This window comes from Pteronotus mesoamericanus, unplaced genomic scaffold, assembly GCF_021234165.1.
Source record: "Pteronotus mesoamericanus isolate MK-2021 breed Mesoamerican mustached bat unplaced genomic scaffold, CSHL_Meso_final contig_52, whole genome shotgun sequence".
Taxonomy (NCBI): domain Eukaryota; kingdom Metazoa; phylum Chordata; class Mammalia; order Chiroptera; family Mormoopidae; genus Pteronotus; species Pteronotus mesoamericanus.
Genome location: NW_026555189.1, coordinates 11,257,633 through 11,285,492, shown reverse-complemented (window position 1 = coordinate 11,285,492; position 27,860 = coordinate 11,257,633). Strand labels below are relative to the sequence as shown.

The 27,860-nt window shown below is 40.4% G+C and overlaps 1 protein-coding gene across 3 annotated transcripts in view; it reads left to right on the top strand.

Annotated features, from left to right (window-relative positions):
* Nucleotides 1-27,860, top strand: part of WWP2 (WW domain containing E3 ubiquitin protein ligase 2) — a 142,362-nt gene that overhangs the window by 78,548 nt on the left and 35,954 nt on the right. For all 3 annotated transcript variants that reach the window (XM_054579243.1, XM_054579240.1, XM_054579242.1), the window contains 2 exons: nucleotides 4,132-4,259; nucleotides 14,863-15,070. In XM_054579243.1, coding sequence (XP_054435218.1) covers nucleotides 4,132-4,259; nucleotides 14,863-15,070 — 336 coding nt within the window. The remainder of the gene's footprint in view (nucleotides 1-4,131; nucleotides 4,260-14,862; nucleotides 15,071-27,860) is intronic.

The window sequence follows — 27,860 nt, the reverse complement described above, 5'->3', positions numbered from 1 at the left end:
TTGGAAGAGCAGGAGCTTTGACTTTTGATAAAGCTACCAACTACTTTTTAAAATCAATTTCCACATAAAGGATATGATAGACTTATCGATCTCAAATTCAGAGTCACCACCAAATTTTGAATTTCCCTTTTTAACTTAGCAGAAAATTTTGTGTCTGGCTTGTGAGCCATCACTTTTTTTGACTCTTCATTTTCACTTATGTTATCAATGCTAGGACTGACTTCCTTTTTTTTTAACTAAACAAACAAAATTTGTTTGTTGAATTACTCCCATAAAGTATTACATATGTGACAATAGTCAATAAAACTGCAGTGAGGTGACAGTGCCAGGTTGCCATTTCAGACTCACTCATTAGCCAAGTGGTTCCCACACCAGCATTGTAGGGTATGGATGCAAATTCGTGTCTGAGCAAAACTACAAGTTCCCGCATTTCCACTGATATATAAGCCCCTTGGGACGAGGGACTGTTTCTGTTCTGTTGCTAGACCTACATCTGGGCCTAGCGCTGAGACAGTAATGACAGAATGGAATTCAGTGGCCTTTGTGAAGGGCAACGTAAGATGTGCCAAGGTATCCAAGGCTCTGGCTGTCAGCTGAGGACTGAGGCCAACACTGTGAATGTTACAACTTGCATATCAAGGGGCAGTATGGAGCCTGGTTCTGGGGACCTTACCTGCATCAGACCCACTTTGAGGAACTCGGAGAGAGAATCCTAGGGCCCTGGCTTTGATGGGCGTTGCTTAGGGAGGCCTCAGTCTCTGGGGGAGGAACTTAGGTAAGGATACACCAGCACTGAGAAGGGCATGCTGTAAAGAGAGCTGCGTGTCTGTAACTAGGTGACTTGAAGCCATTTGTGGAGTTTCGCTGTTCCACCTTCTTCTGACTGCCCTGGGGCTGCTTAACTTCCCCCACCCCCTCGCCCCCCTCGTGGTGGAGGGAGCGCGGGACGGGCCGAGGTTGAGGTCACTGGCAGAGCTGAAGCCAGGCTGTCTGTGGTGGAACCCAGCTCGTCCCCACCCCATCGCCCCACTTTGTCCTGATACTATTTTGGCTTCTGGTGTGTGGTTTCAGTGTTTGGGCCAGCTTTTAATCACGACACAATCCCATCTTTTAAGGGTTGAGTGAGTCCTCCAAGAGAGGAAACTGTCGAAGAGAAGATTTTTCTCAAATGTTGAGGCCTTCTCTTCCTTCTGAGAGTCTTATTTTAAAGGTAATTCAAGAGGAAAAAAGTAGAAGCTCCAGATTTAGGGCAAAGGAAGAGTCCGGGGGAGGGCGCGCGCGTGTGTGGTGGTGAGGGGAGCAGGGGTGGCAGTGGGCCACAGGCAGGGAGGCAGCAGTTCACGCAAAGTGGTCCCAGCTGCCCCTGGTTTATGGGCTAATCCCGGCTCTGCTCCAGCCTGTCATTCAGGGTAAGCTGCTGTCATTAGTGGTTAAACATTTCTGAAAGTATTCTCTCTCAACTCTGACCACACACCCTTTCGGGGGAGAGAGGGAGGAGCCAGGAGAGTAATGGAACCCACCCTGTTGTCATGCCCAGCTGCTCTGCCGAGGGACACAGGGCCTGGCAACTGGACATAATCATGGGCTTGTCAGAGCCATGCGTGTGACAGGACTGATGCTGCATTTTCCATGCTGCCCACGCGGCCCTCTGCTCCTTCAGGGACACAGCCCTCCGCCGTGGACCAACAGTACCAGATCAGAGAGGCTTTTTTTTTGTCCTTTTAAGGGGATTCTTGGCTGAAATAAACCTTCCATTAACCAATTTTATCTCCCGAGCTCTCTGCCCTCAACACATAGGCACATATTCACTGTGGCTAAAACCTGAGTTTCCCTTTGGAACTCGTCTGCACCCGTTCAGCTCTCGATGAGGAGTTGTGGTAAAAGGCGCAATACTAATATTTCTTCCCATGAAGTGGGGACTTTGAAATATTTTTCTTGACTGAGGTGTGGTTGACAGCTTTTGATTTATGAAATTAGCTCAGGGAAAAATAAGATGGAAAAAGAGAGTCCAAATTAAATCTTTATTTCCATAGCTCAGCTGTGCCCTCTCTATCCATTTTTAACTGCCACACAGTCTTTAGGTAAGAAGGACTCCAGGGTTTGCTAGGTTATTTCTTCTTCTCCTCCTTCTTCTTCCTCTTCTTCCTCTTCCTCCTCCTCCTCTTCCTCCTCCTCTTTTTCTCTCTCTGTGTCTTATATTTTTTTTGGTTGTGTGGGCCCAAGAAAAACCTTTCTTTTCCTTGCTTAAATGAAGAAAGCTAGAAAAATTCAGGGAAGCACAGAAGGAAAAACTAAAGGTATCTGTATTTTCAACACCCAAAGGTAATCACTGTTAACATTTTAGCTTATATTCCTCTTGTTGAAAAAATTTGTTTCTTGTGCTAGAGATAGTAGTCCGTGGAGGCACTTCTTCTTCTCCTAGGAACCTTCTAGTTTGCTATGCTGCAGACCTGTTCCAACACACAGGGCTGGAGTCCAGCCACAGAGGTGTACTGGTGGGGACAGCGTCTCCCAGAATAGGGAACTTTCTGTTATAGCTCTTCATCTCTCCATTGGCTAAGCGACTGGTGAAAAAATCCCCAGGGAGGAATCAGCTAAAGTCTGGGCCTCCCACCCCAGGCTGCAACCAGAGAGCTTGGTCTGTTCACCTTAAAGTACCTGAATTTGAGTCTTTTTTTTTTTTTTTTAAAGACTTATTTATTTTATAGAGAGAGGAAGGGAGGGACAGAGGGAGAGAAACATGGATGTGTGAGAGGAACATCGATCTGTTGCCTCTTGTCCTCCCCCAGCCTGTGACCTGGCCAGCAACCCAGGCATGTGCCCTGACCAGCAATTAAATCTGCGATGTTTCAGCTCGCAGACCGGCACTCAACCCACTGAGCCACACCATCCAGGGCTTGAGTCTTTTCTTGAGTGCTTACTTTCTACTGGACTTTTCTGTGTCTGTTTTCGTGTCTGCAAAATGGACCTTATAATAATAAGCTACTTCTAGGGTTGCCATGTTAAATGAGATAATATTTGTAAAGTGCAAAGTACTTTACATGTCTGGACATAATCATGGGCTTGTACATAACCACAGGTACCTAAAGTGTAACTTTGCAGCTCAACGCACAGTATGTACTCACATGGTCATTGTTATTATTTTTACTGTTGATAGTGTTCTCACTGCCCCATATCACATGGTTTAGATTGTTCTCTGGACCTTTGTACCTCTGCCTGGAGATGGGCGGTCTTTTCTTTACTGGATACTATTGATATATTTTTTAATTAATTAATTTTTTTCTATCGCTATTTATTCCCCTATACCCTCTTCTATCTCCATCCACACCTACCTCTTCCTCACAGTTACCATCCTAAGATACTATTTAAACCATATTATATAGGGACTAAGTGGCAGAATAATCTCCTTTGACAAAACTGCTGAACTGAAAGGCAAGGAAGCTCAGGCATTATCACTGAGTGACTGAAGTCCTTACAGCAGGAATGTGAGAACACATACTGCCTTGTATTCTCTGAGGATGTCAGATACGTTTGCTGTTGTTAGGTCCCACTTTTCCCCTTGTGATTTGATCCCTTACTGCATTGTTTCTCATTCACTTGGATGGACTGTAGAGTCATCTTTTCTAGATAAAATATGTCCACATATACATTAGCTGAAGTTGTCTAAAGCCCCCTGACTTCTGTTCCAAAGGGAAGCATCTGTCTAACTATAGAGAAAATGGATTTGGATAAGTTTTGGGCTTTGCATAACAGGAGAAATATGTCATCTGCCCCCTGTCCAGTGGTCCAGTGATTCTTGTTTATTTCTTATATTTGAGCCCAATAAAAATAATGTGATGGTCACAGGATATTTTGCCAGTTATTTCAGATGTGGGAGCAATTCACACTGGATTTGTTTGCTTCAAGTGGAAAAGTTTACCCAAAGTTGCCTTCTGAGCTTTTACCAAGAAGGAAGCTTACCTGGGACTCTCTGTTTGGAGCCAGTGTCTGTTAAGTCAAACACTACAGGGGCTATTGAAGGTCTTACTTCCAATAAATAATGAGGGAGGGAATACGGTTACTTAGGTGGGTTACTTTTCTTTTTTTTCCACAGTGACTTATACCTGTCTGCTTTATACTTTGAATCCCCAGGACACACAGACATTCAGGTGGTTCAGCCAGAACAACCACAGCAACCGGCGAGCGAAGCCCTGGTACTAGCAACCGGCACCGCCAGCACATCAAGAACGCAAGCCACAGTGGTTTGGCCAATGGCACAGGTGAGTGACAGCCCAGAATGCCAGCCTGGACTGAATCAAAGGCCTCTAACCTGTTTTCACATGAAGTTGGGATTCTGCCTATGTCAGAATGTAGGGCTGGTGATCCAATACTAAGATAAATTTGAATCCAGCAGTCTTGCCATTGACCCATCTCCCTTTATTTCTGGCATATTCTGTATAGCTAAGGTTCATCTCTGCATGACTTTTCTAAGATATTCCTTTGCACAGAAATAAAAAATACTGAATTTTATATTCATTTTTTTTTATTAACATTAGATTTCATTGGGAGAGGCTATCTTAACACACCACATTTTTTTTTTTTTTTTTTTTGCTTTCCTTAATTTAAGGAAGTGATCAAACCTAGGGAGAAAGAAAACTGAATATTATTGCTAGGAGCTGAGCTGGAGAAAATGGCAGCACTGTTGAGGGTCGGGATGCTGACCAGGGGCAAAGCCTCAGTGGCACTGGGGGACATTCTGTGGCTGTTCCAGTGAGAGTGTTTGTGCCATTTGAGAATAGACAGCGCTCAACATCCACATAGGCTGTCTCTGCCCTTGGCTCTGCTTCCTTGTAAGTGAGAAAGAAAGGACCTGTTTCAAAGCAATTCATTTTTTTCATGCTTTCCTTCTGTCTCATCAGGTCAGTGCTGGATTGAAATGGAAAAAAGAAAAAAAAAACTTCATTTTTCTAAGTGTCTTAAACTGTCAGGTCTTTAGTGACTGCTGGTCATTTGGTAATTTGTCTTAATTTGGGACAGATGGAAAGGGACGTGGATATGGCTTCGATAAACTGTCAGTGTTTCAAGTGGTAAGTGACACTTGAAATAATTTTGTAGATGCTTGTGATAGCAGAGGTGTGACCTGAAGGATGGGTGATCCGGAGCAGCATAGCTTCTTCACATTGTTGCGGCCTTGTTAATGCCCTTTGTGTGACAGACTTGAGTGGGAGAAATCCATTGGGGTTACTTGTTTAATGACTCAGTTCTCTGGCAGCACTGGCCGAGGGCTGCAGTGCCCTCTGATGGCCTGTGGTGCTTAGTTGTACCATTCCCTGTGAGGGACCGGTGGGGGTGCAGTGGCCTGTGTCCTGCACGCTCACTGCCTGTGTGGGTTCTGACCGTCTCCCTGGAGCTGGGGACCCGCATCACGGAATGGAGTTAACTAGCGAGCCCTGAGGACAAGGATGAGCTGGAGGAGCCGTCCCAGCCCATGTGGTGCTCCCATGCCATCCCCCGCATCCAAGTGCTGGAACCACCCAGTCATAGTCTGGATGTTCCCATCTGTGTGAAGGGGATGGCGAGGTGGTGGCCATCGGCTGTGAACAGAAAATAGTGTGCAGCTCCGGGGTTCCAGTATACACGCTTCCCTTAGAAAAGAAGTTGCTCCTCAGGGAGGGCCCATGTTTGCAAACGGGGAAGGGAAACTCGCTCTTTGGAACCAACTGTTTCCTGGAGCCTTGGCCGTGTACCAACCACTCTCTTCCTCCGGGCATACTGGTTTCCCTCGGCCACCTCTGCTTTTCTTATGAAAACTGTTGGTAAATTGACTCTATATGGTGGTGGTCTTTGAGTCACTCTTGATGTTTAAACAGATGTGTAGTTCCCTGGCATTTATTTTTAGGTACCTCTGCATATTGTCCTTATCTCCAGGAACATTGTGTTTGAGCAGAGGCAGCAGGGGCCAGCCATGTCTTCTGAAAGCCAAATATCCATAACCCCAAACTGCCTAGGAAATGTTTTATGGTGGTGCGTCTGAATGCCCGAACTGTTCCCCAAACCCATCTGTGAGGGACAGTCGCTGCATTTAAGGGATTTCTGCCTGTTAAAATACTAAGTTCTTGGCTCCTCTCCTCTGTCTCCCCTCTCCTTTCTGCTGTGATGACAGCTCACCTTTGCCTCACAGCCAGCTCGGACTTGGTATGCTCTTTAACGTCTGTCCAAGGGGTACAGAAAGACCTCACCTTTCCTGTGGGGAGCAGGCTGGAGCCCCTGCTGTGGCAGCACAAGAGCAAAAGGGTTTTGAGGAGATAGATGAATGCTCCCTCCTTCCACATGGCGCTCTTGGAACTGTGAGGACCAGTTCCAAAATGGTGGTGGTAGTGAGCCGTGCCTCCAGGAAATGTTTCCGCAGACATCTGAGATTTATGGAGCAAGCCTTTTTGGCTGTGCTCTACAGTTATGCATGAAAAAGACATTTGGGGCAAAAACGGAGCCGAGTTCCAAGTGGTTTTTTTGTGTTGTCACAACCGTAAGGTAACCATTTTTTATAAAATGAAAGTGAATGGCAGCCTGTCTGTATAAATATAATTTTTCTAAGTTTTAGAAGTGGTGGAATCGAGAAATAGACTAATGGTATAGCACTTCATTGAGACTTGTGTGGAATGATTTACTTTTTCATTTTTTTATTTAAAACTTTATCCAAAAAAATTACATCTCTCATTCCTCCCTTAAATGTGATTTCCATGCACGTAGGTCGGGAGTCACACTGGCTGCGGTCAGATTCTGATCCCTCGTGTGTAGTATGTGCATGAGACCCAGGGCCTTTCTGGGCCGTAGTTTTCTCATTAATAAAATTAGGACGAGATATATATATGTATATCTCATAGGTTGTTATTGGAATAAATTATATAAAACATGAAGAGTGCCTGGCATGATGCCTGGGACACAGTAGCTCTCAATCAACATCAGTTTTTATCTTTACAAATAATTTCATGTGGTTATAATTATGCAGCATGGGTAGATTTCTTTTTATTCACTGTTATTTTTTTACTCATGCTTCCATATATCGCTGGTCTTTTTTATTTACCCCTTTTTAGTGGCCTCATTTCACAGTTAATACATCATACTTCCTTTAACCATTCCTCAATTCTGGAATATTTCCCTATTGTAAAACAAAATCCTGATGTAGACATCTTTACACACAGCTTTGTTTCTTCTTGAATGAAGTTCTTGAATCAAAGGATATGAATTTTTAAGATGAGATCAATGTATATTATCAGGGGTGTTTCCAAAAACGTTTGAAGCAATCATGTGTCACAAGGCAGTGTAAAATTTTCCTCAAATGGTAGAGAGGTTTATTTTTTTCTGCAACTTTGTAAATACTGGTTTATCTATTTACTAATGAATTTTAAATGCCACCTCATTGTTTAACTCCTTGCATTTCTTCAATTTTTAGTTGGTTGACTCTTTTCTCTTGTGTGACTTTTTTCATAGTGTTTGATTATCCTTTGGAGATTTGGAAGTTTATTTATTCTAGGTTTAAAGTTTTGTTTGTTTGTTTTTTTACAAATTGTTGTAAAATACATATAACATAAAATTTACCATTTAAACCATTCTGAGTGTACAATTCAGTGGCATTAAGTACATTCACAATATTGTACAACTACATCATTATCCATTTTTAGAACTTTTTCATCATCCCAAACTGAAACTCTGTACCCTTTAAACAATAACTTTCTCCTTTCTTCCCAACCCCCAGCTCCAGCTCCTGGTAACCTCTCTTCTACTTTATGTCTCTGAATTTGCTTGTTCTAGGTGCGTTGTTTTATAAGTAGAATGATTTGTTCTTTTGTCTCTGGCTTATTTCACTTAGCATTATGTTTTCAGGACTCATCCGCGTTGCAGCATGTATCAGGATTTTCTTTTCAAGTGTGAATAATATTCCATTGTATGTACATACTACATCTTATTTATTCATTCACCTGTTGATGGAAATTTGGATTGTGTCCACCTTTTGGCTACTGTGACAAGGGTGTGCAGGTATCTGTTTGAGTCCAGGCTTTCAATTCCTTTGGCTCTGCACCCAGGTGTAGAGGTGGTAGGTCATATGGTAATTCTACGTTTGACTTTTTGAGAAGCTCAGAAACTGTTTTCCAGAGCAGCTGCACTTATATTCCCACCAGCAGTGAATGAAGGTTCTAGTTTTCCACCTTGCCAATAGTTGTGTGTTTTTCCGATTTTTGATAATAGCTATACTAATGGGTATACTAGGTGCATGCTTTATCTGTTATATTTATGATTATAAGTTTTCCCCTATGTCATTGTTTTGCCTTTTATGTCATTTTTATGGTTTCATAGAAAAAGTTAAAAATTTTAAAAATCATTGTGTGTGAGCATTTTTAAAGTTTTTAATTTTACCTTTTGCTTCAGTAGTGAAAAGAGTCTTTAATGGAATAAAGATTTATTCTGTTTATGCCACTATAAAATCCCACTGGAATTATTTATAATGGTATATCTGTAGCTATACATATAGAAATATAGTGGGGGTGATGTTAAATTAATTGTTCTCTATATCAGGGCCCTATTTTCCTATAAACATTAATTAAATAGTTTTCTCTTCTCACGGTCGTTTTACTTAGTGTTTAGCACTTACCACATCCTTATATTCTGTGAAAATTCATTTCTGGACTCTTTACACATTCCATTTATTTTATTTCCAGTTTGGAGCCAGTGTCATGTGATTGTGATTATTGATGTGATATAGTATATTTTCCTAATGTCTGTAAAGACTAGCTTTGCCTTATTAAATCCTCTCCATGATATTCTTTAATAGTTACACATTTGCAAAACAAATTTCAGAATTTGAATTCTTGGAAGCGTGGTGGGATACAAAAGGAAATGGCCTGAATCTGTATATTGACCAGGGAAGGACTGAACTTTCCCATCAGTTAATATGACGTGGCACTGTCCATTCTTAAGGGTTTTCTTTTTTTCTGTTTGTTTGTTTGTTTTTCTTCTAATTGTTTTAGTTTATTCTAGTTTTGGTTTCTCTTGTGAAGAGCTGAGCCATCAGTTGCATTGGAGGTACAATGCTTGTTTTTAGATGAGAGATACTGACTGCTTTACCGTGGAGTGTATGTTATGAGCTGATTTTCACTTTCAAGAGCTTTCATCTTTGCGTTCTCCTTACCCAAGTGGGTGGGCTGAAAAGACAGTGCTATGTCAAATGGACCTAAAGATCTTGGAACACACAGTGAGTTAGCAGCGTGTCTAGGATTAAGAAAAAGAATTTCCAATTCCTGATCTCTTTTTGGCTAACTGTGAGTAGCGTATTAGAGTCTTTGTCTGAATGAATATCTGATTCATGAAGTTGGAATGTTTAACCAACACCACAGAGGGAACCTTGTGACATACCCCTCGTTGCAGAAACCAGAGGCCATTCAACTGCCATTTTACCTACTTACGCCATTTCCTCTCTCATCTTGGTACCCAGCTTTTCTTCCTGTACAGGCAAGCTCTCTACGTGATTCTCATTTCTTTTTCCACCACCCATTCCATTGTTTTTACTTCATGGTGTTCTGGATTTGAGTACTGGTTATGCTGCTTGCTGACTGCATGGCACCTTTCTGGAGAGCACCTCTGTGAGCCTCAGTTTTATCTTCAGTAAAACCAGAATAATATCTTCTTCATGAGGCTATTGGGAGGATAAATGAGCTAATGAAAATGAATTTGCTAAAAGCAACACAGGATCTTGGGTTGGATGTTGGTATAGTGAAAGGACATTAGTGGAAAAGCTGGTGAAATCCAAATAAAGCCTGGAGTTTAGTTAATAGTAATATACTGATGTTAATTTTTTAGCTTTGACAAATGTGCTATGGTCAAGTAAGGTAGTAATATTAGGGGAAACTGGGTGAAGGGCATACTATCTGTGTACTATCTTTGTAACTTTTCTATAAATCTAAAATTATTCCAAAATTAAAACATTTTAAAATGAACCTGCTTTTTTTTTTTGGGTAGTGTTACCCAAATGCGAGGTAGTTTATTTCAAATATCTTTTGCTAGACTATCAGGATTATTGAACAAGTATTTCTTGAACAAATATTGATAGAATGCCATTTTGCTAAGCACTAAGGACCATGTAAAGAAGTATAAAAGTAGGTATGTGCCCTATAATTTGTTTCAGGAAAAGAAGCTGAAAAAACACCATTAGCCATGTACCCACACAGCAGGTGTCGCAGGGGCTGAACCCACAGGTGCTGTGGGCTCTGCAAAGGGGATCCGCCCGGGCTGCGGTGGCTGGGAAGGCCCTCAGGGAGGAGGACTAAGCTAAGCAAAGATGTGGAGGCAAGAACATAGGAGGCCTAGAGTGGAAATAATGTAAAACAAAGGAAATAAATTTGCTCCCATTCTCAAGAAGGGTGCTGTCTTTTGGGGGAACATAAGTTGTATACATCAAATAATTAGGATTAATAAGGGAATATGGGCTATAGTGAATAGAGCTAAAATGTAAAATACAGCAGTTCTCTAAGGCTTGATGAAATTGTAAGTTCTTGTCTTTTGACAGCCTAGTTTTTCTCTCTACTTGAAGTCACATCGTAGCTCAAGTATGGTGCTCTGTCACTGGTTTACCAGGTGACTGTGGGCCAGTAACTTAATTGTCTGAACTTTAGTTTCTTCTGACTATAAGCTGTGATGGAGTAGATTTTACCTTTGAGGTTCATTCAAGCTCTCATTTTTCTAAGAGTGTGTATGTGGACACACACACAGACACACACACACTCTCTTTAAAAAAGAGCAGAAGAGGATAAACATGGACACGGACAGTTTGTCAATGTTAGAACATCCGGCTTGCATACTCTATTTCAAAATCTAAACATGAGGTGCAGCACAAAACTCTTAAGCAGATGAGCTACGCCGGCGAGGGAAAGGCTCTCGGAGAGGTCTGTGGACAGATACAGTGCTGGTGGGAATCCTTCTCACTACATCTGCAGCTTCATGAACAACAGGATCCAACTAGTGTTGATTGGATGGTTTTTTCCATTGGTGGGCCGTATGATCGGTTTCTGCTCTTTTTCTGGTTAATAATTTCATTATTATTTTTAATAGGCAGTACATATAGGTTATCAACACATTGGAAGTATAAAAGCTGGAACTGTGGAAGGAAAATCTCGTTCGTGGTCTAGTCCTCCAGCCTCTAGCTCCCTCCCCAGAGGCTGTCACCGTCCTGTTTCTTTTATGGTTCTTTCCAAGATATTTATTAAATGTACAAGTATATGCACATTTATTCTTTAAACATACACATAATATACATACTGTCTGCACTTTCCTGATTAATAATTATCTGAGCAGTTTATCCATAGAACTTGAAGTGAACTTGAATAGCTTTGCTCCTTTCCTCTTCTGCTAACTGCAGCCAAAGATGGGGACAGTTTTAATATCAATAAGAACAGTAATCACAACGGGTTGAAATATTTTAAATATGTTTGAATATGAGGACTCAGGGATTTTTAAAGAAAACAAAATTTCTTTTTATTTAAAAAAATTTTATTTTCAGTTACATTTACATTCAATGTTATTTTGTATTAGCTTCAATCATATACTTTACAGCGTTCCCCTTGATATTTCCAGGTAAAATTTTATCGTTCATTTTTGGAGAATGTGAGGAAATCAACTCATTATTTTGAAAACTGGTAAATAAAAGAAGAGACTCAAGCATTTTTCCTGCATTTTCTTTACAAACTGAACCTCAAAGATAGCCAAATAGTTGATAAGGCAGTTTCTCTTATAGTTGTGATAGAGTTAGAATCCTACTATTTTGCATTAATCAAGTAATTTAGGCAATAATCATCAATGGCTCCTAACATTGCACAAGAGAGACAACCAGACATCATGTGCTTCCTATACTCAAAAAACACTGAACATACACAAAAGTGAAGAGGATTAGAATAAACTCACTGCCCTCCCCCACCTCTGTTTGTCACACTCACCTGCAATTCCCCCACCTTTTAACTATTGCATTTAAATTTTTGATACTGCCCACCTGTGCTCCACAGCGGTTCTAGCAATTTCTACTCCTACCAGCAGTATGTGAAAATGAGTTTTTCTTATACTCTTATCAGTGTGTGATTAAATATTTTTACTCTTGTCTTTTTGAGGTTAAAAAAATGGTATTTCATTACAGTCTTAAATTGCATTTTGTGTCTCATTATTGATATCCAGCATTTTTTTAGATGTTTAAGGGTAATCTGTATTTCCTTAACTGTGAAGGGTCTTTGCATATTTTTGGTCTTTTTCCTATTGATTTGTAGAGGTTCTTTTCATATCAGAGAAATTAGCTATTCATCTGTAATATGAGTTAATGATAATTTTTCCCACTTGTTTCTTTTTATTTTAATATTTTGCTTATGATTTTTTTGCCATCTAGATTTTTAAAACATTTAAATGTAGTTGAATTATCAGTCTTTTATGACTTCTAGATTTTGTGCGATATTTCAAAAATCCTTTCCACTTTGAGATTATAAAAATATTCTGTTTTTTTTTTCAGTTCCTCTGTAGTTTCATTATTTTTTAATGTCAAAATCTCTGATTTGTCTGGAATTCATTTTGATGTAAAGAGTGAGATAGAACTATAATTCAGTTTTTGTTCAATACATACCCAGTTGTCACAGCACTGTTTATTGAATAATCTGTCTTTTCTGCAGTAATTTAAAATTCCACCTTGTCATATGCTAAATTCCAATATTTATTTAATTCTGTTTCTGAGCTTTCTTGTTTATTTAACTGACATCTGCCTATTCATATTTCACATTGGTCTGTGGACAGATACAGTGTTGGTGGGAATCCAGCCACATTGTTTTAAGTTTTGTAGCTTTATGTGTTAAGACTTTAGAGAACTAATACCACACCCTTACCCCCTTACACATACATGTACACTTTGTCTTTAGAATTTTCATGGCTATTCTTCTGTATTTAATTTATCTTATAATTTTTATAATGTATTTAGTTTTCAAAAATGTCATGTTTTTATTGGAATTGAGTAAAATTTATAGATTTTCATAAAGAGACTTGCCATCTGTTGTATTTTACTAACTCAGTTGAGATAGAATAGAAATATAAATTCTTGCATTTATATTGGGGAAACATCAGTTGCATAAGATATAGTCATTTATTAAACAACTAATTCAGTCTATGTTGCAGACCGTGTATCAATTCCTGGGGAGAAATCAAATAAATTAATTGTAGGTAGTTCCCTAGGCTCTTATCCATTTGTTAAGGTCGAGCTTGGCATCACATCATGTGAAGAAATTTTAGTTTCAGCTGACCTCCAGTGTCGTGTTAGCCAACAGGGCCATGTGGTTGCTTCGGTGTTATTATAATCTTGAGGGTCAGTAGAGAATGTACAGAAAGGGGGAAGTGGCTTGTAACGAGTGAGTGGTTCAGGCTCTGGAATCAGACGGCGGGTGCGCCCTGTGACCTTGGCAGGTTATTTATAGTGTCTTCTTTGCCTCACCTGTAGAGTGAGGGAATGTTAATTGTACGTTACTCATGGGATTGTGTGTGAGGCTTAAATGAGAGAATTCAGAATGCTTTTGCACGTCACCTGGTACATACTGGTGTCCTATAGATGTTAACTAATATCATTTATGTTGGAAATCTGACTCCTCTGGTCTGATGGTATCTGATTTATTATGTTCAGTTCCTAATATCGTTACTTAGGAGAGGCAATAGAAAAAGATCTCTACAAAAGGGCAGCCAGGTGGTAAGAGGAGGGTGGCCTGGAAACATTACAGATATAGTAGGTCTTATTACTGGAGAAGAGAAGGTGAAAGAGAAACAGGCTTTCCAGATACTTGTTTGGTATTGGTTGGGGGCTGGGGACTGAGACCAGCTAGTGAAACTCAGCTTAACGTAAGAAAAAGCTTTCTGGCAGGTACATCTGTTCAGCAATGAAAAGACTCTGCAGTGAGTTGCCTGCCAAAAGAAATGTTCAGGAAGAATCTGGGTAGCCATTTGTTAAAGAAACTGTAAAAAGAATTTCTGAATTAGGAAAATGAGGCTAAATGATAAGCAACTAAGGCATTTTCCTACAAAATTCTAATATAAATGTACACAGATGCAATCTTGTGTATAGAAAATTTTCTGCATATGGCTTACTCATTTTCTAAGAATTAAAATTCTTTAAAACTTTTTCAATCCTTTTTTTGAGTGAGAATGTCTTGGGGTCCTTGTAAACATGCGTGGCCATCAAATAAATGGAGATATGGAGAAATAAGGAGACTCAATGAACTTGTTTCACTTCTGTCTCTTTTTCTGTTGTTACCTTGGAGACAAGTCCTGTATCTTTGGAGTCCCATTCTTTTCACATAAATCCTTGTTCCCTACTTTGAGCGTGAGTCTTTAAAAGAACAAGCACATTTTTAGAAGCTTTCTGCCTCTTAGTGTGTGTGTGTGGGGGGGGGCGCTTTTTGAAGGAAGGTGCTATTTGCACTTACTAGACAAATGACAAGTTCAAACAAAAGTATATGACCCCATAAACTTGGCCTTGCTCCATTTATTGCCAGTACACTTCCCTGTTATCCTTAAGTTTCCTGTTATTCTTTTATTTCAGTAAGTGTAACCGTAGTATGTTAGAAAAATTTAATAAATTTATATAATAGAGGTAATATTTAATAACCTGTTTATTTCAGATCCATCTCCTGATTTCCTTCTGGCAGGCCATTAGTGACTTGTCTTAATTTCCAAAGTTATGTTCTGTAAAACTTTTCTGCCATCAGTGGATATAGATGCATGTCACATTGTGGGTACTGTGTTATTACATTGAGTGAAAAACCAAGTACCTAAGAACTTGAGTCTTAGTTGGCTTCTAAAATATTTCTGAATTTTTAGTAAACGATGAACCTGCTGGAGCCACTGATCCTGAAGAACCTTCTGTTGGTGTGACATCCCCATCTGCCTCAGCATCGAGTGTTACCCCAAACCCTACTGCAGAGTCTCTTCCAGCTCCGGCCACGCCAGCTGAAGGAGAGGAGCCCAGCACTTCGGGCACACAGCAGCTTCCGGTGGCTGCCCAGGCCCCCGATGCTCTGCCCGCTGGGTGAGTAGCCTTCTGTCCCACAACAGCGCTTCCCATGCCTCCAAAGACTGAGGCTCCTTCACCAAGGCAGAAACAACATGCTTATTTATTACCTAGTGGCTGGGAGTCTCTGGGGAGGCCGCTGTGCTTAGGACTGAGGGAGGTATGGAAGAACTGTTTGTTCTACAGAAATCTTAAAGAGAATCTAAATCATCTGGGGCAGAATCAATGCTACCTTATACTGTGACGAGAAATGAACAGCCTGACTCAAAGCATGTGGCTTTTATAGAACAAGAAGCTTATTTTGCCTTCTGAAATCCTTGAAGGGTGTTCGCCTAGATCCTGCCTAGAAAACAGCTTTTCTCTCTTGAATTCTATCTTAATGGCCTATAGAGGACTTTAGGCTCTGAATATTACTATATGTTATTCCCATAACTGATGCTGATATGAGTGTGGACTACTAGTTTCCTTGCCATTCTTTAGTTCAGAATTAAATCTGATGGTAAAGACCTTGGATGCTAAGAAGATGGCCCTAGTAAGCCAAAAGGACGTTCAAGTTTGGCTGTATAGTGAGTGGTGATTCAAAACATGGACCCAGGAATCAAATAGATCTCGGTTTGAACCCCCCTTGACTCTATTTGACCTTGCCTCAGTGGCTTACCTTCTTGGTAAAGTGGAGATAACAATTGTGCATACCTCCCCAGAAAGTTAAGAGACTCAAATAAGATGGTGTATGTGAAGCACTCACCCATTGGTGGGCATTGCACCTGGTGAATGATGTGTTTGAGTGGTTGTGAAAGAACCATCAAGAAAGGGGATGGTTCTGAACTGGGAAATGAAGCCTCATCTTAGGCTTCAAGTCATAGCTGGGCCAGTCCCCCTGTGGTCCTGCTCTCCATCCTGGTTATCAGTGTGGTACCAAGGAAACCAATGTCTGTTGCCACAGTTTCCACCATCTGACTGGTGGTGGTGATGGGGGTGGGGGGGGAGGGTGGGTCCTCTGAGCGCTGTAACTCATAAAGGAAAAGGGAAAGGTGGACGGTACCCCCTTTGGTTTTTAATCTGCTGTATTTTTCTTAAGCTACTTTAGAAAACCCAATTTTTAAAACAAAAATCCTGAATCTGAATGCACATGCGACTTTTTACCACATACATATTCCATCTCCTTACCATTTGGCACACTGCATAACTCATATTTCTTAATAAAGTGTGATGAACAAATGAAAAGTATTGCAAATAGTTCTTAATACCTCAAACCTGGAGTGAATTGAGGGTATTGAGAGGTGGCTCAGAAAAATTTTTTGTGAAGTTTTTGATTTTGTGGAAAGATTAATAACCAATTGCTATGTCCAGCTCCTCCCTACTGAGATTTCTTTTCTCTTTTGTGTGGTGAAGACTATTCAAAAGACCTTCGTTTGGTTAATAATTTCAAATCTGTATATAATTTGGGGGAACAGAGCAGAATCATTTTGGCAGAAAGGAGAGAAAATGGCTGCCTGGGTCCCCTGTGAGCTGTTTGTTTTCTTCCCGCTGAGCAAATGCCTGGAAGGCCGGCTTCACTCCTGTGTCAGTCACAGGCAATTAGGACTAATGGCTCAACGTGTCTTTATGTAGGGCGTGTGTGAGGGTTACTGTTCTCTGGGATTGGGCTCTTCCTGTTTCCAGGCAGCTGGAAAACTCCAGGCTCTGAAAACACTCTTTATTCTAAGTTTGGCGGACGGAGTGGCCCAGGGAAGCGATTCTCCTCCCTTACTCCTCCAGAGGCTGCAGCACTTTTCAGAGGGAGAATTTGGACGGCATCTTTTCCTTAGAGTGTTTAGAACATGACGAGGCCTGCGTGTGGGTCTGGGGAGGCTGCTGCCTACTTTAACATGTGTGCCAGTCCAGAGAAGCGTACTGGACCCAGTTTTCCTTCCTGAGAAACTCGTCCCTGAGACATCGGGAGGCCCGGAGACCCTGAGCAGCTTACCTGGAGATCGCCACCAGCTCTGCCGAGTGCACGGCAGTGAGCCTGGCAGGCCTTTGGCTCTCTGGTCTGTGAAGGCAAAGGGCACATGTTCCGCAGTGACTCTTGCAATCTGTAGAGCAATCGCTCCCACCCCAGCTTATTTACAAGTTTAGGAGATCCAGATGAGGTGGGCTATTCCTTTACTCCTGGTATTGTGGCTTCGGGAGTCAGGGAACCAATTTTAACTTTTTTATTTGTTTGTTTGTTTTTTTAATCCTCACCTGAGAACATGTCCATTTGTTCCAGAGAGAGAGGAGAGCAGAAGTGGGGGGCGGCGAGGGAGAGACACAGAGAGAGAGAGAAGCAAACACCTATCTGTTGCTTCCCAAATGTGCCTAGACAGGAAACCAGCCTGCAACCTTTAGGTCTATAGGACAGTGCTCCAACCAGCTGGGCCACACTAGACAGGGCAGTTTTAACCTTTTTAAATAAAACTTTGAGCCTAACATTTCACCACTTAGAATGCTTCATTGGCTTTTTATTTATTGTCTTAGGGCAGTGATTTTCAACTGGTGTGCTGCAAGAATTTTTAAAACGTGCAATACCTGACTTTTTAGTCAGGGACACTAACCTCTTCTCCCTTAGATTGCCAAATAAATGGCAACACAACAGTGGCCATCCAGTGTGAATGAATCAAAATTATACCAATTTTTATGTCAAATCAGCAAAAAATATATATATATATTTTTTTTTGCAAAATTGGTGTGCCACAGAATTTTATTAGTTTTATGTGTGCCACGGGATGAAAAAGGTTAAAAGTCGCTGTCTTACGTGATAAATTCTTAAGTCCTTAATGCAGCCTGAGAAGCCCTGGACCATAGGACTGCATTTCCCCCTCAAGCCTTCCATGGACAGCACTGCTTTGCTCACCGAGCTCCAGGCAGGGTAACTTATTTTAGTTTGAGGAATGTACCACTCTTTCTCTGTACTTAGGGCCTTCTGCCATGCTAGTTGCTGTTTCTGAAAACTTCCTCACTACTTCGTCCATTAATTCCTATCCATTTTTGGGTCTCAGCATCATTTTCAAAACGTGCACTCTGGGAATTCTTCCTTGATTCCTCGTGGACAAGATCAAATGCACTGAGCACGGTAATCCTGCTCACTTGTGTAATTGCTTGTTTCACATCTCTCTGCCCTGCTGGGCTGTAAACACCAAGATGGCAGAGAGCCTGGCACAGGATAGGCCTGTCAGACACATTTGTAATGAATAAATTTAAATTCATTCTTTTTTTTCTCTCCAGCTGGATGAATGTTTTCTGCTTCTTCAATACCTCAAATAAAGAACAACTATGACAGAAGTATTGCATTTTCTTCTCAAGAGCAAGAGCTTAAGGCATCATTCACTGGGTGACTGCTTTGGGTTTAAATATGCATCTCTCACAGGGTCAGGATGTTCTTCCCTTCTCACTAGGGGTCCTTACGCACTGGGAGATGCCTTGGAGCAGCTCTCCTCCTTAAGGCATTTCCTGACTCATGATAGAGTGCTCTTTCAAGGCATCCAGCTGACTTTGTCTCTTTCCAGCTTTATCTTCTCAACTCCTTCAGTCTCCTGTACTGAACGATCAAGCATCGTTCACGTGGGAATTCCAAGGGCTTATTTTTCCAGTTGCTGAGTTGCCTTTCTGAAACTTGCAGCAGATGAGACTGGTGATAAAGAGGTAACACATGTCTGTATGTTTTAGGAACTAAAGGCTTGAAAGCTGGGCTGCGTAAATCCAAATAGAACTCCCCTGATCCCTTTTCTCCCTGTCTCCAAACCCTCCTGCTTTCTGTGCTTTTAAATTTAATTACCATGAAAGCCGCCAACTGTAAGGGTGTCTTCGTTTTCAGCTTGCAAATGTCCACTAATGGCAGGGGTGCCAGCAAGGCTCAGGAGACATGGCGAGATAGCAGTCCAGGCGGCGGACAATGGGGAGTGAGGCCACTTTGATCAGTTGGCCTTGCATCTGGTTTTTATCAGCATGGAGCCCACTTTGGGGACTGAACGCTCATTAACAGACCCTGTGTACATGGCTTAGATAAACTCCAAGCGTGTCCCAGGCTTTGCAGCTCACTCAGTGCCTCGCACACAGAGGCACATTATTTCACCCTGGCAGCCGCACTCTGCTGTGGTTTCTTATATAAGGGCGGCCGTTGTGCTTGGACTGCCCGCTTACCTCAGCGCTGCCATTTCACACCACCCCCTTCTCCCGCAGTCATTGGCCGCCCTGTCCTTTCCTGCCTCAGAGTAGAATGAACTGAGGAGGGATGTTTTCTGGATCTTTTTGATGTGCCATCTCCCCTACTGCCTAGCCCAATTATGAAGATCCAGAGGCCCTTTCTCTAGGTGTTCTTTCAGACGTTATCAAGGATGAAAACCTCTTGAGAGTTCTTTGGTGTTTGGTTTGTAGAGACACTTTAAGAGACGTTGGAAGTTGGAGCTTCCTTGCTGAGTTACAAATCAGCCATTGATTTTCATTCCAAACTCAGTTTTGGCACTAGCCAAATGCCCTTACCCAAGGAATTTTAAAACAGTGCTTCTCAAACTGTGTGAAGAAACAGTCCTTTTGTTCCCTTGTTTTTTGTTTTATTTTTTCCATCTGTTTCCGATCCTTACTTTTCTCTATTTGGTGAGACTAATCTATTGATTACCTGTTTCAATGTGGCAATGTCAAATTGGTACAAAAGTTTCTAAATGCTCAGAAACTTCTGTACTTTTCTGATGGTTGAACAGTGAGAGTTTGGGCCATGGACCATGCTTTGAGTAGCACCATGTAAAAGGATTATATGGGGAGACCCTGGGCCTTTTTGCCAAATAGGGATTAGTTTTTCACATATATGCTTAAGTAATACCCAGTAGCACCTGTTTCTGACTTCCTCATCATCTCAAAGTAAAAGCCTTGTTTCCAAAGATTCTTCTATTGTTGGGGCTGGCCCATGAGATGCCCCCAACCTATAACATGTATGTATTCATATATAATAATGAATTTTCTTTTTTATTAAACTTTCTTGAGAGCTCTTCAAGAACAGGAATTCTGGTGTCCATCTTTGTATCCCTAGCACCTAACATAGTGCTTGGCTTCTAGGGAGATGGAGTGGGAAATGTTTGTTGAATGACATGATTTCATTCTCAGTAGTCCTTTAAATTTTGGGGGAGGAGTGTGGAATAGAAGAAAGAATAAGGGAACAGCAACAAACAGCCAGATTTAACCATTGGTATTTTTATGCATCTTGTATATGTTTTTTTCCTGACCATTACATAAATAGCTAACAGGTGCTGAACGCTTCCAGTGTGCTGGGAGTGCTAAGTGTCGTATGTGGATTATTCCATGCAGTCTTCACAAGACTCTGCGGGGTAGCCACTTTTATCCTTGTTTTGCAAATAAGGAAACCTTAAGCCATTTGCCTGAGACCACACATACATACATGTACACATTTACATACTTCTACCAAACTTGGATGATTTTACGGTATGTACTTCTAAATTTTATTTGTTTATTGTAAAATATTTTAAACTTGCAGGTAAGAATGGATGATACTTTAGATTTAATGAAAAACAGTATGTGTATGTGATTTTTAAATAATTTGGTTATCTTATGTATGTTATTTTTTTATTTGCTTTTTCCATCCAATATATTGTAAACATCTGAACAAGTCAGTATTATCTACAATGTTATTTTAAATGACTGAATACCCATTATAAAAATAACATAATTTATTTTATTCTCCATTTTGGGACATTTAGATTGTTTCCAGTTTTTCTGTAACATTCTTCAACATAATGTGACAGATAACTAAATCTTTGACACACTTACGATTAACTAAATCTTTGACACATAATTATTTCCTTAGAGTGTGTCCTAGAAGCAGAGTTGCTGAGTTAAAGGTATTCGCATAAGAGAAGGTTTTTGAGCACATTGTCAAATTGTCCTTTGGAAAGAATCTACCATTTTTGCTCCCACTAACCATTTTTTAAAGAGTGACTATTTATCTGGAAAATCTTGCATGTGCAAAATGTTTAAATTTTTTAAAACTTTTTAATTGACTTTATTGGGGTGACATTGGTTAATAAAATTATATAGGTTTCAGGTGTACAGTTCTATAATACATCATTTGTATATTGTATTATGTGTTCACCACCCTAAGGCAAGTCTCCTTTCATCGCCATTTCCCCCCTTTACCTTCTCCTGCCACTCCCCACCCCCTTTTCCTTCTGGTAATCACTGTGCTGTTGTCTATATCTATGAGGTATTTTGTTTTGCTTAATCCCTTAACCTTTTTCAGCCAGTCCCTTAAGTTCCCTCCCCTTCTGACAGCTGTCAGTCTATTCTCTATCAATGAGTCTATTTTGTTTGTTAGTTTATTTTGTTCATTAGATTTCATGTATGAGTGAAATCATATGGTGCTTGTCTTTCTCTGACTGGCTTATTTCACTTAGCATGATACTCTGCAGGTCCATCAATGCTGTTGCAAAGGGCAAGATTTCCTTCTTTTTTTTATGGCCACGTAGTATTCCATTGTAAATGTACCACAGCTTTTTTTATTTACTCACCTACTGATGGGCATTGAGTTGCTTCCAAATCTTGACTATTGTAAATAATGCTGCAATGAACATAGGGGTGCATATATTCTTTCGAATTAGTGTTTCAGGTTTCTTTGGATGTATTACCAGAAGTGGAATCACTGGGTCATAAAAACACATTTTTTTATATATACTATCTCCAGAAATTGTCTTGCCTCTTTGTGAAAGCATATCTTTTAATGTTGCCAACTTCCATTGAAGAACTTTAGAGACATTTCCAAGGCACAGAAAATGGGATTGTTGAAGAAGGAGAAGAAAAACATTTAATTCAGATGCCTTGGTGGCTCCTACTGTGCCATCCAGTGCTTTAAGGGCATAAAGTGCTGGTTGTTGATAGTTTAAAAAATGGGGTTAGTGTGTTAAGATTTAAAGGAAAGCGCAACATTTCAAGAAAGGTTCTTGGGGGAAGGACCAAGTATAACCCATTTTCTACCCAGTTTGCAAAGGACCTGAAGCAATGAAAACAGTGAGCCGAAGATGTATTACGTTGCACACAGATTTCTGACTCATAAAGCAGTCTGAAAATGTCCCTGCAGAGGATATAAATCTTATGGTTCACCCAGGATGTGGCCAGAGCTTGGGGAATAGGATTTGGTTCAGTCATTTATTATGTGGGCATAAAGTAAGAAAATATGAATTCCATTTAGTTTTACCTGTGGGGAATTGAACTTCTATATAAGCAACTTTCAGAATATTTGAACACTTTCAGTATATTTTTCTGAAGTTTAGCTTTTGTCTAAGGAACCAGCAAGGCATTTTTTTGGCCGGGCAGGGATGTGCAGGGGTTTTGGCATGACTTTGTTTTCTAAGGAGAGAATATTTTTTGAATGAGGGTCAGGTTTATTAATGACCAGTGCCTGTGTTAATAAAAGTAAGCAAATTAATAAATAATGCAAGTTAATAATGGTTTCATGAAGGTGGAATTTTCAACATGTAAATTTGTAAGGGCCATGTAAAGAGACCGTCTATGCTACTAACCTGCACCCCTCACCCAGCTTTAATCCTTTCCCAACTGAACCCTATACTTGGTGAAACTGATTCTGTTGAAACATAGGGGAATCTGATCAAGAGGTATGCCGATCAGGATTGTTGAATATCAATTGTAATGGCAGGTCATTGAGAATTAATTTCCAGAAGACCTTTTAGGAAACCTTCCACAGGAAAATGGTTCAGGTGACCAGATAGTGTCCTTTCAGGATTATATAGGAGAGAAATGATTGCATGTCATCCCAACAATGTGGCTGAGATTTTGAGCCTTTACCCTTTTAATGATGATGATGGTAAGGGGATTGGGGCATGTATATGGAAGATACACAGCTGAATAAGGGACAGTTAAAATCCTTAGGAGCAAAGATAATTTAGGTTTCAAAAAGTATCTAAGATTAACCAAATTTGGAGGCTACTTTTAAGTACTTTCAGATACAAAGACCCTGTGTAGGCTATGGTCAAACTGAATGTTACTCACTGAAGGCCAAGGAGCAATGTGTTAGGAAGGCACCTGAATCAAGCTTGATGCTTTGAACACTGTTTCTGAGACCATCAAAGAAAGCTGTTCAGTGGGAGAGGATAAGACCCACATGACCAGGGTGCATTATTGAGACCCATAGGTAGTTTCATTGAAAAGCCTTTTAATGTCAGTGGGAAGAAGATGCTTATAAGGGACAGAAACCTAACCCCTGACAGGGATGTGTTGATGAAAGGTTGCTGCTAGTATCACTTTCTTGGCACCAGGAGACCAAACCAAGACAGTCGGAAGGTTTAATCTATGTGGGTCAGCAGGTAGTGAGGAGAAATGAGAATCACAAGGCTCGTTTGATTGACAATAGAATTAACTGTTTATGCTGCATGAATGAAGCAGAGATTTGTATGGATTCTGAGGAGCTGTGCAGGTAAGGGGGGAGTTGAGAGTTCCCTAAGAAAGGCAGCTAGGCCAGGTCATGGATGAGGGAGGACCCATTTGGACATTTAATCCGAGCAGGAGTCCGATTTTAAAGGGAAAAAATGTAGATATCAAAAAGGTAATGGAAGAAAGGTCTTATTTCTCTGGTAATTATTTTTCTAGCTAAGCCACTTGAGAAATGGGGTTCATAGAAGGACATTGAGATTTGCAGGGTAATGACAGTCCCTGAAAGAGAGCCTTTCATTTCTAGGATCAGCTGGGATGAAAGATGGGATGGACAGGTCTTGTCTAGGCTTGGAAAGAGCTGCTGTAACTCTTGAATATAAACAAAGAGGACTTCACACTGATACCTTTTCTAGCAGTATGTGGGAACACTGCTGCATCAGTCGAAAGCATTTATTACTTCATGGGATTCCAAGTATTACATCGTCTTCAAATTAAAGTGTCAGCTAAAGTACAATAAAATCACAGTTTTCTCCTCGCCTCAAATGAACTATAAAAGAAGTCAAAAGTACAGCCTACTTATCAGATGAAAGTTGTAACAAAAGAATTGTTGGAATAAAGAAAAAAGTTCCTTTAATGTCTTTTATCTCCAATTGTTACAATAAATATTTTGTCTTCACAAAGGGGATAGGCCCATCCACATATTATGGATAGTTTTCTAAATGGTGACCTCAAAATGAGCAAACTAATTTTGTTGGTTCTTTTGTGCCACAGAATTGCCAAGGAAGGGAATTCTGAGGCTTTCTCAGCTAAGTAAGTTAATAAGAAGCAAACATGAAAGAGTGTTTCCTGCCATTAGCCTCAAGGAGCTTCCATATTTCAGTATTTACCCTTACGCCAAGTATCTTTTTGAAGACTTTTCCTCATTTCCAAACTCAGATGAATAGAGAGGGTATCAGATTTGCTTTTCAATTACCGAGCAGGTAGGAGGAGTTTGGAGAGCTGCTGTGAAGCCACGGTGTATTATTGGCCTCCCTTTCCTGCCCAAAGGTCCCTTCCAGATCTCGTAGATGGGACATTAGCCTCTTGAGCTGGCAATATCTGTTCTTCTTTTGTCTTTAGTTTACAGGGACATCCATGGGGAGAAGATCTTATTTTTTTAATTTTAATTTTTTAATTTTTCTGTTGTTTTCTTTTTTTTATTCAAATACATTTGCTTCTGTCTTCCTGCCACCACTTTCTCCTGCCCCACCCACTCCCACCTCCTTCCCTCAATCCTTCCCCACTTTGGCTTTGCCCGTGGGTCCTTTATACATGTTCCTTGACTTGACCCTTCCCCTTCTTCTCCCCATTACCCTCCTCTCTCCTCCTCTCTCGTTACTGTCAATTTGTTTTTTCTTTCAATGTTGTTGGTTATATTTTACTTGCTTGTTTGTTTTGTTTTTTAGGTTCCACTTAGAGGGGAGATCATATGGTATTTCTCTTTCACCATCTGGCTTATTTCGCTTAGTATAATGCTTTCCAGTTCCATCCACGCTGTCGCAAAGGGTAGTAACTCACTCTTTCTGCTGTGTAGTATTCCATTGTGTAAATGTACCACAGTTTTTTCATCTACTCATTTACTGTTGGGCATTAAGTTGCTTCCCACACTTGGCTGTTGTAAATTGTGCTGCTATGAACATTGGGGTGGACAGGTTCTTTTGAATTGAAGTTTTGGGATTTGACCCAGTGGAATTGCTGGGTCAAAAGGCAGTTCGACTTTTAGTTTCTTGAGGAAATTCTAAACTGTTTTCCACAGTAGCTACACCAGTCTGCATTCCCACCAACGGTCTTCTAGGATTCCCTTTTCTCCACAACCTTGCTAGCACTTGTTGTATGTTGATTTGTTTATGATGGCCACTCTGACTGGTGTGACGTGTTTTTAATTTGCATCTCTCTGATGGCTAGTGATGCTGAGCATCCTTTCATATGTCTCTAGGCCCTGTGTATGTCCTCCTTGGAGAAGTGTCTGTTCAGGTCCTCTGCCCATTTTTTTAATTGGGTTGTTTGTCTTCCTGGAGTGGAGTCGTGTGAGTTCTTTATGTATTTTGGAGATCAAACCCCTGTCTGAGGTATCATTGGCAAATACATTTTCCCATACGGTTGGTTCCCTTTTCATTTTGCTGATGTTTTCTTTAGCCGTGCAGAAGCTGCTTATTTGGATGAAGTCCCATTTGTTTGTTCTTTCCTTTATGCCCCTTTCTCTAGGGGACATATCAGTGAAAATACTGCTGTGTGCAATATTTGAAAGTTTCCTGCGTGTGTTCCCCTCTGGGATTTTTATGGTGCTGTGACTTATATTTAAGTCTTTTATCCATCTTGAGTTTATTTTTGTGTATGGTGTAAATCGGTGGTCAAATTTCATTTTTTTGCGTGTAGCTGTCCAGATCTCCCAGCACCATTTGTTGAAGAGACTATGTTTACTCCATTTTCTGCCTCTGCCCCCTTGGTCGAATATTAATTGACTATAGAGACATGGGTTTATTTCTGGGCTCTCTATTCTGTTCTGTTGATCTCTGTGTCTGTTCTTATGCTAGTACCAGACTGTTTTGATTACAGTGGCCTTGTAATATAGTTTGATGTCAGGTGTTGTGATCCCTTCTAGCTTGCTCTTCTTTCTCAAAATTGCTGCGGCTATTTGGAGTCATTTATGGTTCCATATCAATTTTTGAAATGTTTGTTCTATATCTGTGAGATCCGTCATTGGCATTTTTAACAGGGATTATGTTGAACCTATAAATTGCTTTGGGTAGTATGGACATTTTGATGATGCTAATTCTTCCAATCCATGAACACGGTATATTCTTCCATTTCTTTGTGTCTTCCTTAATTTCTCTCTTCAGTGTTCTATAGTTTTCTGCATACAGGTCTTTTACCTCCTTGGTTAGGTTTATTCCTAGGTACTTTATTTTTCTTGTTGCTATAGCAAAGGGTTTTTTTTCTTTTTCTGATTTCTGATTCTGCTGTTTCATTGTTGGTATACAAAAATGCCTTTGATTTCTGAATATTGACTTTGTATTCCACTATTTTGCCACATTTTCTTACTGGGTTCAGTAGTTTTTTGGTGGAGTCTATAGGGTTTTCTATGTACATCATGTCATCTGCAAACAGTGACAGTTTTACTTCCTCCTTTCCAGTTTGGATGCCTTTTATTTCCTTTTCTTGTCTGATCTCTGTGGCTAGTACTTCCAATACTATGTTGAATAGAAGTGGTGACAGTGGACATCCTTGTCTTGTTCCTGATCTTAATGGGAAAGCTTTTAGTATTTGCCCCTTGAGTATAATGTTGGCTGTAGGTTTTTCATAATATGGCCTTTATCATGTTGAGATATGCCCCCTTTACTCCCACTTTGCTGAGTGTTTTTATCATAAATGCATACTGTCCCTTATCAAATGCTTTTTCCACATGTATTGATATGATCATGTGATTTTTGTGTTTCCTTTTGTTTATGTAAATTATATGTTTATTGATTTGTGAATTTTGAACCATCCTTGCATCCCTGGAATGAATCCCACTTGATTGTGGTGGATGGTCTTTTTAATGTATTTCTGGATGCAGTTCGCCAATATTTTTTTGAGGATCTGAGCATCTGTGTTCATCAGCGATATTCGCCTGTAGTTTTCTTTCTTTCTTGTGTCTTTATCTGGTTTTGGGATTAGGATGATGCTGGCCTCATAGAAAGAGTTTGGGAGTCTTCCCTCTTCTTGGATTTTTGGAGTAGCCTGAGAAGGACAGGTGTTAGCTCTTCCTTAAATATTTTGTAAAATTCTTCTGTGAAACAGTCCTGTCCAGGGCTTTTGTGTGCCTCAAGTTTTTAATTACTGCTTCAGTTTCACTAGCTGCTAACAGTCTGTTCAGGCTTTCAGCTTCTTCTTCATTCCGTGTTGGAAGGTTATATTTCTCTAGAAATTTGTCCATTTCACCCAGGTTTTCAAATTTCTTGGCATATAATTGTTCATAGTAATTTCTTACAATCCTTTGTATTGCTGTGGTATCAGTTGTAATTTCTTCTCTTTCATATCTGATATTATTTATTTGGGTCCACTCCCTTTTTTTCTTGATGAGACTGCTTAAAGGCTTGTAGATTTTGTTTCTTTTCAAAGAACCAGTTCCTGGACTTATTGATCCTTTGAATTGTTCTTTTAGTCTCTACATCATTCAGTTATGCTCTGATCTTGATAAGTTCCTTCCTTATACTTGCTCTGGGTTTTGTTTGTTGTTTCTCCAGTTTTCTTGAAGATGTAGAATCGAGTTTTTTCTTTGAAATGTTTCTGTCTTTTTTAGGTAGGCCTGTATTGCTGTGAACTTCCCTCTCAGGACTGCCTTCGCTGTGTCCCGTAGGTTTTGGACTGTTGTGTC